The 12,942-nt window shown below is 35.0% G+C and overlaps 4 protein-coding genes across 6 annotated transcripts in view; all 4 read right to left on the minus strand.

The window, feature by feature from the left end:
* Window positions 1-2,053: 2,053 nt before the first annotated feature.
* On the minus strand, window positions 2,054-4,018 carry LOC107480430 (L-type lectin-domain containing receptor kinase IX.1-like). Its single transcript, XM_016100575.3, has one exon. It carries the CDS (start codon window positions 4,016-4,018, stop codon window positions 2,054-2,056), a length of 1,965 nt encoding a protein of 654 aa, XP_015956061.1.
* Window positions 4,019-5,650: 1,632 nt separating this feature from the next.
* Window positions 5,651-7,619, minus strand: LOC107480429 (L-type lectin-domain containing receptor kinase IX.1-like). Its single transcript, XM_016100574.3, has one exon. The coding sequence runs from the start codon at window positions 7,617-7,619 to the stop codon at window positions 5,664-5,666; it is 1,956 nt and encodes a 651-aa protein (XP_015956060.1). The 3' UTR covers window positions 5,651-5,663.
* Window positions 7,620-8,758: 1,139 nt separating this feature from the next.
* Window positions 8,759-10,808, minus strand: LOC107480428 (L-type lectin-domain containing receptor kinase IX.1-like). 3 transcript variants are annotated; one of them, XM_052259692.1, is made up of 3 exons: window positions 10,576-10,808; window positions 10,345-10,449; window positions 8,759-10,179 (listed from the first exon to the last, which is right to left on the minus strand). In XM_052259692.1, exons 1-3 carry the CDS (start codon window positions 10,766-10,768, stop codon window positions 8,816-8,818), a joined length of 1,662 nt encoding a protein of 553 aa, XP_052115652.1. In that variant the 5' UTR covers window positions 10,769-10,808; the 3' UTR covers window positions 8,759-8,815. The 3 variants fall into 3 exon arrangements, with proteins under 3 accessions (XP_052115652.1, XP_052115650.1, XP_052115651.1); XM_052259690.1 differs by having other exon boundaries at window positions 8,759-10,449; XM_052259691.1 differs by having other exon boundaries at window positions 10,345-10,808.
* Window positions 10,809-11,895: 1,087 nt separating this feature from the next.
* The window catches only part of LOC107480427 (oligopeptide transporter 4), a 3,440-nt gene continuing 2,393 nt past the window's right edge, over window positions 11,896-12,942 (minus strand). Inside the window, 2 exon segments of the mRNA XM_021138923.2 lie at window positions 11,896-12,597; window positions 12,671-12,942. The exon segment at window positions 12,671-12,942 is cut by the window's right edge and continues 19 nt beyond it. Of these exon segments, the coding sequence (XP_020994582.1) occupies window positions 11,983-12,597; window positions 12,671-12,942 (887 nt within the window). The 3' untranslated portion in view covers window positions 11,896-11,982.

Consider the following 12,942-nt stretch of genomic DNA (forward strand, 5'->3'; position numbering starts at 1 on the left):
ATGAATTTAAATACAAATATAAAACGCAATTTTTTAAACTTATATTTTTATTTTTAAAATTAATTTAATTGTACAATTGCATATTAGATCGGATTGAATCAGATCAGATCTCGAAAATATCCGTAAAATATAAAAAATATTTTAAAAACTTATTTTGATTAAAAAAATATCAATAAAATTTATTTTTTTATTTTTTTTAATTTATTTATTCTTAAAATATTATTAAACATACTTTTCTTAAATAATAAAAATAAAATAATACAACATATATGATAATTATTAGTTGAAATAAAACATAAAAAAATATTTATTTATTTATTTTTGTGGATCCACAGATATGCGGATTCCTATATAAAATTCGCAGTCCGATCTTATTAGTGTGCGGATCGAATCAATATCTGCAATTTGCGGATCGGATTCTGATAAAAGTCGCGGATATACAGATCAAATTTAATTCATGAACATCCCTAAATATTTAAAAGTATGGTTAAAAATATATTGTTAAATTATTGCTAGACTAAAGGAATTGAACTGATGGCTAAAAATACTGATCAATTTGATTATTGAATTTGATTTATTATGTTTATATTATTTCTTTCATAAAAAATAACATGATATGATTATTTATAATTTTGATTTTATTTCAACTAAATACTATTTCATTTATTTTTTCTTAGAAATGTTTTTTTTTATTTTATAATGTCATAAGTTCATTTAGAAAAAAATAAACTGGCTAAATGTTATAAAGTATAAATTTTTTATTTAACAATGTCTTTCATAAAAAATAATGAAAGATTATTATTTCTAGTTTTATTGGTGTCACTTGATCATGTGTGCATATATATAAAATCTTAGATTCATCGGGTATATATTAAATAATTGAAATCATAGACTAGTTAATAACATAAAATTTACTTTAAATATAAGTAATTTTAATTTATAACAAAAATAAGAGAATTGAAATCATAGACTAGTTAATTTTATGTAGTTACTAATAAGAATATATATGATACTACTTAAAAATCATCTCAAAATAAAATTCGTGTTTTATTCATGAGAAAATTTTCATTATATTTTTTTTATCTTTTTGCTTTGAATATATGTATAAGAAATCAAATAATGTTAAATAGGATGTCATTTTTATAAAAAAAATTTGCATTTAATTTTTGGTTGCAATAAATAGGATGATAAAAAATAACTTTTATTATTATTATTATTATTATTATTATAGTAGTGTCATATTTCTAATAACATATAATAAACTATACTTGTTAATTAAACCGAAATATCGTAGCATTTGTTTTTTTATCTATATACATACACGTATAATTGATAGTCATTTTAAAATATAGAAATAATTATTAAAAAATATTAATATATATTTTTTAGATTTATAATATATTTTTTAATATGACTAAAGATCACTAAATAATATTTATCAAAACTGAATATTAATTAATTGTTCAAATTATCAAATATTTTTTTATTTTATACTAGTTGCATATTTATTTTTGTTTGGTTTCAATATATGAAAGGGTTATTAGAAAAGCGTGACTTCAAACTTAGTTTCAGCTTACTCTAGTACTCTACAACATATTATGGCTTGAAAAAGAAAAGGCTAAAAATTTGCAACGCAAATACAAGTTGCACAAACATGGAATTTTGAACCAATTCAAACTGGAGAAAGAAAAGACCGGTTGCATATGCTTGGTGAACTTTTCAAATTGCATGCTTACAATAGTTTTGTTAACTCAATCTGAACCATATAAATTATTTAATATAAATCTTAATGGCTAAAAGAATTGAAATACCAGTATGCCAGAAAAGTACAATGATATACTTGAAAACCTTCCAAAATTATTATCACCAAATCAAGTAAACAAAATATATATATATATAGGATTTGAAAAATATATATTGATAACAATATGAATCATGTACAGAAAATGAAGTCAGAAAATACACTAAGGTTAGCTAATTGCATAAGGTGAAGGTTCCAAAACTTGATAAAAATCAAAGTACTGATAACATACTAGTGAGTTCCAACTAACTTTTAGGTACCAGAGAATGAAGAAACAGCAGTTAAAAAGACTTCATTTGTGGTTGAGGGGAGATAGGGTAGAAGAGGCATTCTTTCTGGAAGAATGGGTAAAGGAGCATCAAAGTTAAGCACTTTCATCACTTGCCTTACAGAGGGCCTGCATCTGCAATCTGGATGAGCACACCAAAGACCAACAACAAGCATACATTCCATTTGTTGATCATCAAATGTAACACATAGATTTGGATCTGCTGCTGCTGTGATGTTTCTCAACCCATACAGCTCCCAAACCCACTCTACCAATGAAACTTGAGTCACACGACCCTCCAATTCTATGTGGTGCATAACCTTTTTGCCACTTGCTATCTCCAACAAAACCACCCCAAAACTGTATATATCAGATTCCTTTCGAACTTTTCCTGTTTTCATGTATTCTGGTGCCATGTAACCAAGTGTGCCAGCAGTCACTGTGGTCCTTGAACCTTTCTCATGATCCACAAGCCTGGCCAATCCAAAATCCCCAAGTTTAGCATTGAAATCTGAGTCCAACATTATGTTGCTTGATTTAATGTCCCTGTGAAGCACACACTTTTCCCACCCTTCTTGCAGATATAGCAATGCCGATGCCAATCCCAAAGCTATGTTGTACCTTACTTGCCAAGACAAGAAGCCTACTCCGTGGAAAAGAAAAGAATCCAAGCTTCCATTCGGCATGTACTCATATATCAGGACGAAGTCATTCTTCTTGTGACACCAACCAGTAAGTCTCACCAAATTCCTGTGTCTCAATTGGCTAATGATCTTCACTTCAGCTGCATATTCCTTTAATCCCTGCTTTGAATCTGCTGATATCTTCTTTACAGCAGCAAAAGAGTCTGTATCTTTGAAATATCCTTTATACACAGCACCAAAACCGCCTCTTCCAAGTTTCTTCGCCTCTTGGAAGTTATCCGTTGCGCACACCAATCTGTCATAGCTGATCCTCTGTGGTCCAGTGCCCGTTTGGAATTCATGATCCATCAGATCAAACGCCGATTCAGGATTTCTTTTCCCTCCCCTCTGTATCAAAATCAGGAGTAGGACTAATATCAAAACAAATAAACATAGAAAGAAACCAATCCCTATTTCTAGTGCTTTCTCCAAATGTGCCTTGTAAGGAAAGGAACCGGCCGCATTACTCGGCACATGTAAGGTTGAACTGAATGACCATGACAACAAGCTATATCCCACAGTATAATTTTTTTCTGCAACTGCAGCTGATATGCCAATAGTAACAGGATCTTGTATGAACTCATCGAGATCCAAAGGAAACGAAAATTGCTTCTTTACAGGTCCATTGAGGGAGCTTGCAGTGAAGAAAGCATCTAGACGCTTGGTTCCAGAGTTGTAGTCAATACTACAATTGAACACTTTATTTCTCTCTGAAAAATCTACCAACCATGTCTCAGAGAGGCTGGAAACAACAGAATTGAGATCTAGTCCTACATGCGGGGATGGACCACTTGGATCCCATGCATTTGAGAATGTGTCAAACTCCAGAGCCACAAAAGAGTAACCACTTGGGAGATGGTGGTAACCCTTGGCAAGGCCGAGGCCTCCGCCGTCTATATGGTCTTGGATCGGGAGTTTCGGGCTTGCTATGTAGAATGCCAAACCATCTCCAGGATAGGTGGGATCCTCTGTGAAAACTAGAAAGGAGAAGTTTGTGGTGAAGTCGTATCTTGAATTATTTACCTTAAGATGTGTTGCCTTTGTTATCACTCTTCCAAATCCTGAAGCATTGTTTTTGCTTCCTGCGAGTTCGATAACGTTAGAAGATTGTGCGTGACTAGCATCACCTTGCAGGGTTAGTTCATCAGCACAATGACTTTGGGTGAAGTTGGAGCAGTTAAAAGATAATAGAGTCTGAGCATTTGCAATTACAGGAATTATTATTATAAGCAGAAATGCAACGCACTGGAAATCAGAAGCAGCCATTGCTAATTAATAATTGAGAGTCCGTTTTGAAATTTGGAGCCTATAACACACTTTCATGTGTATATACGCATTGGGATGAAACGGCTAAATGTTCGGATTGAACATGATACAAGAATTAGAGATTAGAAACACGCTTAGATTTGCTCGCTAACGGAAATAAACTAGATGAGGGCAATAACATTGTTTCCTTAATCTTCAGGAACAAAGAAATATATACTACATTCCAAAAAGAGACACTTGCATGTTGCATCTACTCTACTATTTAATGTGTAATTTTTTGATAGTATGTAATTTCTTGGAACTAATAATTATTGTGTTCGTGCCGCCTTTTGTAGATATGGATGATTCTCTTTTTGTCTGAGAGATCGATGGTTTCATTTCAACTTCCAACAAGTATTGCTATATGACAGTTGACAGATAGGGGAATTTAAGTCAAAGGTAATGGCTCTAATCTCGAGTTTTTAACACCCATGAACCCTTTTAAGAGCAGAAAACGAATTCAATTAAATATTAAAATCATATTTCTTTAGAATATTTTGCTTTTTTAAATATTTCCTAACTCAAAATTGTTCACTATGAAAATAGAGAATATTTTAATGTTAAATTGTTTTAATAGCATTATTCATTTATTTGTACATTAAATGCCAACGAACTATACCTCAAATGACATAATCTCCCCATACTCACTTAGGTAGCGTTTGTTTTGCAATACTGGGACAGAGACTGAGAGACTGAGACACAGTATTATGTTTGTTGGTTCAAAGATTGGTACTAAAATTTCTGTCTCTGTCTCCAAAATTTCAGTATTTCAGTGCCTCCAAAATGTAGGGACACAGAGAACTGATATTTTTAGAAACAGAGACTGAAACTTTAATAACATTTTATACCTAAAATACTCTCATTTTAATTAATTAATTCTAATTTTATCATTTGTGCAAATTAAATTAGAGTTTTATTCTTGTTTCAATTTTTGTCTCTCACTTGACACCAACCAGAATACTAAAACTTATTTCAGTCTCAGTCTTTCAGTATCTGTCTCTCCACCAAACACTACCTTAGAGGTTAGATTTGAGTCTCACTCCTAACTTAAAAAAAAAAATAGCAACTGCATTATGTGTAAACAAAAAATTACTTAAATTTATTTCAATAACATTATTCAAAAATTGAGTGAATTTTATCCCGACTCTACTAAATATATGAAATATAGTTTTCATGATACTAATAATATGAAAAATCTAATCATTTCTATTTAGATCAATAATAGAATATTTCATAATATATTTATATATAAATACATGTGTTATTTAACTTATTTTTAATATATATTTTATATTTTAACATATATTTTATATTAGTAGCTGATTTTAGTATATATCTAACATAGTTGATTCATTATATACTCATTATTCTATCACTATAACATGGAGTAAAGTTTTTGTGAAATCCACATTCAATCTTATAGTTACAACAAACAAGTAAATAAACATAAAGTGAGTTATCTAAACCTTTCTCTTTAATCTATATCACAGCCTAAAAGGAAAAAAAAAAAATAAAAAGACAAAAACTGAAGAGATATATAGGTTATAGACAGCTAACAAGTTGTGAAGCATACACAACTTCCTAAAATTATTGTCTTGGACATCCTTCAGTTATCTATATAGCAATTCTGGATTGATATAGCAGTAAAAAAGACCTCATTTGTTGATAGAGGAAGATAGGGTGGTAGAATAGGCATCCTTTGTGGAAGAATGGGTAAAGGAGCATCAAAGTTAAGAACCTTCAACACTTGCCTTATAGAAGGCCTGCATTGGCAATCTGGATGAGCACACCAAAGACCAACAACAAGCATACATTCCATTTGTTGAACATCAAATGCAACACATAGATTTGGATCTGCTGCTGCTGTGATGCTTCTCAACCCATACAGCTCCCAAACCCACTCTACCAATGAAACTTGAGTCACACGACCCTCCATCTCTATGTGATGAATAGCCTTTTTGCCGCATGCTATCTCCAACAAAACCACCCCAAAACTGTATATATCAGATTCCTTCCCAACTTTTCCTGTTTTCATGTATTCTGGTGCTATGTAACCAAGTGTGCCAGCAGTCACTGTGGTCCTTGAACCTTTCTCATGATCCACAAGCCTGGCCAATCCAAAATCCCCAAGCTTAGCATTGAAATCTGAGTCCAACATTATGTTGCTTGATTTAATGTCCCTGTGAAGCACACACTGTTCCCACCCTTCTTGCAAATACAGCAATGCTGATGCCAATCCCAAAGCTATGCTGTACCTTACCTGCCAAGACAAGAAGCCTACTCCGTCGAAAAGACAAGAATCCAAGCTTCCATTTGGCATGTATTCATATATCAGGATGAAGTCATTCTTCTTGTGACACCAACCAGTAAGTCTAACCAAATTCCTGTGTCTCAATTGGCTGATGATCTTCACTTCGGCTGCATATTCCTTTATCCCTTGCCTTGAATCTGCTGATATCTTCTTTACAGCAGCATAAGAGCCTGTATCTTTGAAATATCCTTTATAAACACCACCAAAGCCGCCTTTTCCGAGCTTCTTTGCCTCTTCAAAGTTATTTGTGGCAGACATCAATATGTTGTAACTGATCCTCTGAGGTCCAGTTTGGAATTCATGATCCATAGGATCGAGTTCATGTTTTCTTCTTCCTCTCTTGCGTATGAAATCCAAGACCAGGACCAACACTAACAAACTCAAAAACCAAGCAATGCCAATTTCTAGTCCTTGCTTCAATTTCTCCCGTTTTCTGTTGTCATCACCGGCATTACTTGGTGTTGATAACTTTGCAATGAATGACCATGAAAGCAGTCTAAATTGAACAGTATAATTCTGTGTTGAAGCTGAAATGCCAAGAGTAACAGGATCTTTTAAGTAATCAGTGAGATCCAAGTGGCTTGAAAGGTTTTTTGGTACAGGGCCATTGAAGGATCCTCCGGTGAAGTAAACGTCGAGACGCCTGCTTCCGGCGCTGTATACGACACTGCAGTTGTAAACATTGGTTATGTCTGAGAAATCTGCAGGCCATTTGCTGTACTTGGTGGAAATCATAGAATTGATATCTATTCCCACATGTGGCTCTGGGCCTATTGGGTCCCAAGGATCTGAGTTAGTGTCAAACTCCACAGCCACAAAAGAGTACTCATCTGGGTGAGGGTGACAAGGTTGCACAAGACCAAGCCCTCCACCGTTCATACCATGTTTCTTAATTGGCAGCATATGGCTTGCTATGAAGAATGCCAAACCTTCTCCATGGTAGGTCTTGTTTGAGATAACAACAAAGGTAAAGTTGGTAGTGAAGTCATATCTTTGTTCTGAATTGTTTTTCATAAGATGCATAGGCTTGGTTGTGATTCTTCCTAATCCCTTGGCATTATCTGTTTTTCCTGTGAGTTGGATATGATCAAAAGACTGTGAGTAAGTTGCATCTCCATCTGGGTTTAGTTCAGGAGATTGAGCTGGGTTGAAGTTTTTGTTGAAATTAAAAGATCGTATCTGAGCATTTGCAACATGCATTATTATTACTATTACAAGCAGCACAACAAAATGGAGATTACAATTAACCATTGTAAAGTTGTGTTAGGTAACTGAAACAGGATAAAATAAAAACAATATAAAAAATATAAGGACTTATTGGAGATAGGGAAATAAGGACAGAGACAGTGAAACACTACTTCTGGTACATTTTTATTCTAAGACATTTTTGTTGGAGTCTATAGCACAGTTTCCTGTTTATATACACACACAGCAACTAATTTAACATTGCCATTACATTGTGATGAATGTACCTCTGCTGTAAAAAAGAAATACTGTCCAGCTTCTTTGTTCGGAGACATATATGTTATAAACTTATATTGACAAAAATCATATACAAGCTTAGATTTTCACGGTAGCGGAAATATACTAATATAGATAAGAAAACATTAGCTTAGATTTCTACAGCAACTGAACTACCCTTAGTTTTTAAATTTCATTCGTAACAAATATATATAATTTTATTTGTAACCAATAGTTAGTCAGTACCTTATTTGTATACTATTAAGATTTTATAATCTAGTATTTAAAAGTGAAATTTAGTATTTAAGATAGAATGTTAGTCAAGTGTTGGCAAAAAATAATAAATTTTATCAGTCATGTAGTATTACTAAGTGAATTATTAAACTTATTAATAATACATAATGAAAAAGACAAATTATTTTTTAAAAATAATTATAAACAACATACGTTTTAGCTTTTTATTAAAGTTAAGGAAACCAATATGTAATTTTTCCCACGATATAAAATTGAAAGTGTTACAACATTTAAAAAAAAAAAAAGAAATTATGCCGCATCTCTCTTGACCAAAATAATGAACTCTAACCGAATCAGTAATCAAAGTGCTGAATAGTGAATACTGATAGGGTAGCAGAAGCATCAAAACTATTTAGCATGCAGATTGCTTAGCGTTTGTGAGAGTTGAATTTGAATGTTCCTCTTCTGTTAAAAATGGGCAATATCCATCACAAACGGCAATATTCGGATCCTTGTCCTGTTATGACAAACTTGGCTAGCAACAATGTGCAAAAGCATTGTTCATTTGTCATTTTAGGAATAAAGAAATCAATAAACGCTTTGTGAGATACATACATTTATTTGAATGAGCTGACTTTTTTAACTGTATTTTCTTGTTACTTAGTACCACCAGAGATACTGTGCAGTCTCTAGATAAAGACAAATTTGTGTTAGACTTTTGATCATACAAAAGATGTTAGTTAAACAACTCACTAGTCACCCATGCAATATTCCGTTGTCTCAATTGCAAAGTGAGGTGAAATTGAACGAAAGATTGCTCTTATATCTGGAGGAAGATATGTTGGCACTGGCATCTTTTCTGGGAGAATTGGTAAAGGAGCTTCAAATTGAAGAACTTGGATGACTTGCCGTATGCATGGCCTGAATTTGTAATCTGGATGAACACACCAAAGTCCAACACCAAGCACGCGCTCCATTTGATTCTCATCAAATTCTCCACATAGCTTTGGGTCCACTGCTTCAAGCAACTTTCCCATTCCATATAGCTCCCAAACCCACTCAACAACAGTTATTATGTCCTCCTTGTTAGAATCTAGCCCAATAATTGGTTTCTTTCCACTTGCAATCTCCAATAGCACAACTCCAAAGCTGTATATATCAGCTTCTTTGGTAGCCTTTCCTGAAGTAGCATATTCTGGTGCAATGTAGCCTCTTGTTCCTGCGATTAGCGTGGTTCTTGAACCTTTCTCATGATCCACTAGCCTTGCCAGACCGAAATCACCAAGCTTTGCATTGAAGCATGAATCCAACATTATGTTGCTTGGTTTGATGTCCCTGTGAATCACACATTGTTCCCATTCTTCTTGTAGGTAAAGCAATGCTGAAGCCAGGCTCAGAGCTATGTTGTACCTTGTTGGCCAAGTCAAGAGGCTTTTTCCGCCATATAAATGTGAATCTAAGCTTCCATTTGGCATGAACTCATATATGAGGAGTAGATCATTCTTCCTGTGGCACCAACCTATGAGTTGTACTAGATTTCTATGTCTCAGCTGGCTAATGATCTTCACTTCAGTTGCATATTCCTTTATCCCTTGGCTAGACTCTCTTGAAATCTTCTTGATGGCAACATTGGTGTTTGAGTTCTTCAGATAACCTTTGTACACGCTGCCAAAACCACCTTGACCAAGCTTATTCGGATCTGAAAATTTGTTAGTTGCACTTCGAAGTTCATTGTAGCCAAACCTCTTTGGTCCAGAGCCCTTTTGGAATTCATCATCCATGGTCAGATCAAAAGTTAAGTCCTCTTTTTTCCCTCTACTTTTCTTCCACAATATTAAAGCACAAACTAACAAACTAAGAATCAAGGCTGCACCAATTCCAATCCCCACCAACAGTCTTAACTTGTTCCCCTTTTCAGAATCAGGACTAGGAGTTGGTGATGCTGCCGGTGCTGTCATCGGATTTCTGACATTCTCAAGAATATCCAAACTTGAACTGAATGACCAAGACTTGAGAGTATTCACCTCAAACAACCTCCCTGTTGCAGCAGAGAAGCCAACAATAACGCGCTCCGGCAAGTGGTCTCTCAGATCAACCTTGTATGAGACATAATCCTCTGATGAAGAATTATCAGTGTACTGAGTGAATGAAACGCTTAAATTAAGAGTGGTTGAATTGTACTTAATGCTACAATTATATACTCTCCATTTCATAATATCCACCAACCATGTCTTACTTATATTAGATTTCATGGAGTTGAAATTCAAGCCTACATGATTACCTTGAGGGTCCCATGGATTGTGGAAGGTGTCAAACTCCACGGCGACGAATGAATGCTGAGTTGAATTCAGTACTTTGTTGCCATCTACAAGGCCAAGGCCACCACCTTGTGTAACATGATGCAGAAGTGGGAGATTTGGATCAGCCAAGAAGAAAGCCATTCCATCTCCATAACTAGACTCTTGTGAGTAAATAACAAAGGAAAATGTGGTAATGAAGTCAGTGAGCTGACCAGAATTCTTGTCCCAAATCTGCATCAGTGATTTGCTGGTGACACGGCCAACGCTGTAGTTGTTGTTTTGGTCCATGCTGTTCAAGGTGATTTGGATAGCTTCTCTTACAACAGCAGCATCTTCTTCTACATTAACATTACCATCCTTAAAGCTTGTGAAGTTAAATGAAAGTGGATTCGCAAAAGGGGCCATTTGGAGAAAGAAAATTATCAACAGGAGAGATGGTACATGAATATGCCATGAAGCCATCTTAAAGTGAGAAATATCAGTTCAATTTTCCTTATATGAAGGGGGAGGGACAAGCCAATCTTAAAGCTTGGAAGTGATGTCATTCCAAATACTCATTATTGCATTGTATATCTTTGTTTTGGATTTTCTGTTTGTCAGGAACGGCCTTCACTAACTAGTAACTACAACAATTTTGTTCTTTAAGATATGGATATTTCTTTTAACTGCAATTGCGACCGTTTCAAATTTTTTTTTTTATCTTTTTCCTGCCATTTAAAACTGTCATACCGGTGTACGTGTGAATACCTAACTTGCTGGAATTTACTCTCCAGCTCTTATTGAAAATAATATACAAAACTCAAGTTATAGCTCATGCCGGCAGCATCATTATGATTTCAATTTTCAACCAATCGTTACTTGGGGGCATGAGTAATAAAGGATAAAAAGACAAAGCATGTCATCAAACGGTGTCGTGTAGTAGTGCGAAGCCACAGGAAATTAGGGTGACCCTTGTAATTAATTTCAAAGCTTAGAATTTAGAAAGATGGTGGTGGGGGCAATCATGGGCGTTTGATTCTCTATTAGACTTCCATCTTCTATTCCTTTATTTTGTATCCAAATCAAAATAAAATACATACAAAATGTTTAAAAACCAAAATGATCTTAATTGGTTATCATACCATGGACGAATTTAAAAGATGCATGATTGTTGCATTTTTGTTCTCTTGTTTTCACTGCCTTTCAATGCACACTCGAGTGCCGAATAGAAGGATGATTGAGATCAAGACAGCTTTCAATTTGCAAATAAGGACAAGTTTCTGCTGTTTTTGCAGATGCTATTTATTTTTCTTTCGGAATCACATTTGTTTAGTAGCTTTTCACCATAGGTAGAGGTAGGTGGTCCATTTTTATGTCAAGGTAAAACCAGTTTAAAAAATCGACACAATGTTAATGGCAATAATATTCCGCCCCGTCATATGTTGCCAATTTCCAGCTTTCTAACCATTAACATTAGGCCACTATTTATTTAATATATACATCTTTAGTTGTGTCCGCAATAATATTACAGCCGCACAAACAGAGTTAAAAAACATAATCCATAATTTAAATAGAAACTATGCAAACTAAAAAGCAGGTCCTAATGGAAACTGAGAGGGTGATTTGTTTGAGTGATGAAATTAAAAGACAGGGCAACCATCAACGACTATGCCCTTAGCAGTGGGACAAATTGCCAAGTCACAGTGCTCCCCACCATTTCCCCACCAATCCAATTTCCTATTCTCCATGTTGAGAGCAAAGTAAAGCAGCACAGTCATAAAGGCAACCCCGGCATCAAGCGCTGCTGATAGAACATAGTTGTACCTCTGCCACCACTTCTTCCTGTAACGGAACACAAAGAAGTTGAACACCGTTCCAACCAAAACCCATGCATTGTAGTTGACTTGCGTGGCTGGTGGCATCATCCCCGTTGCCCCAAGGAGAACTGGGAGGTTGATCAAGGGAATCCATGACTGCTTGGGGAATGCCTTGTGCAATAACCAAACTATGACGGGGCCAATTGCACCTCCAAGGAAGAACCAATTCATTGCAAAGTATTCTGCTTTGGAACCGAATATCTTCTTAGGTCCAACTAGACCCCAAATAACTGATGCATCAAAGAAAACCTTGTCACCGGGACATGTCCAGGGACTGTCTTTGGGAAGTAGATCCTTGTGACATATGTTCTCAACAGAAGTTAGCAACCACCATGCCACACCAATGTTGATGGTTCCAGCAAGAACTGTTCCAATGAACTGTACAGAGTTTTCACAAGTCAACGAAAAGAAAAGAAATAATGACAAAAATAGTGTATGCATGCATACATACCTGAACTAAGAACATTGATCTCGGAGGGATTTTCATGTAGTGGCCAAGCTTGAAATCACTAAGGAAGGAGACTGCTTGAGACATGCTTATGTAACCGTATGTTTTGAAGCACACATTTGCTATTGGTCTTCCGGGGTAAATGAGTCCAAAGATATACTCAGTAATGATATTCAACCCGGGTGTCTGGTTTGTGGTGGCAGTAATGATGCTGATTGGGAGAGTAAAAGCAAAGGCTAAGGCACAGGCAAACACAAGTCCCCACCATGGCATTT

The sequence above is a fragment of the Arachis duranensis genome, chromosome 3 (genome assembly GCF_000817695.3).
Source record: "Arachis duranensis cultivar V14167 chromosome 3, aradu.V14167.gnm2.J7QH, whole genome shotgun sequence".
NCBI classification, from domain to species: Eukaryota; Viridiplantae; Streptophyta; class Magnoliopsida; order Fabales; family Fabaceae; genus Arachis; species Arachis duranensis.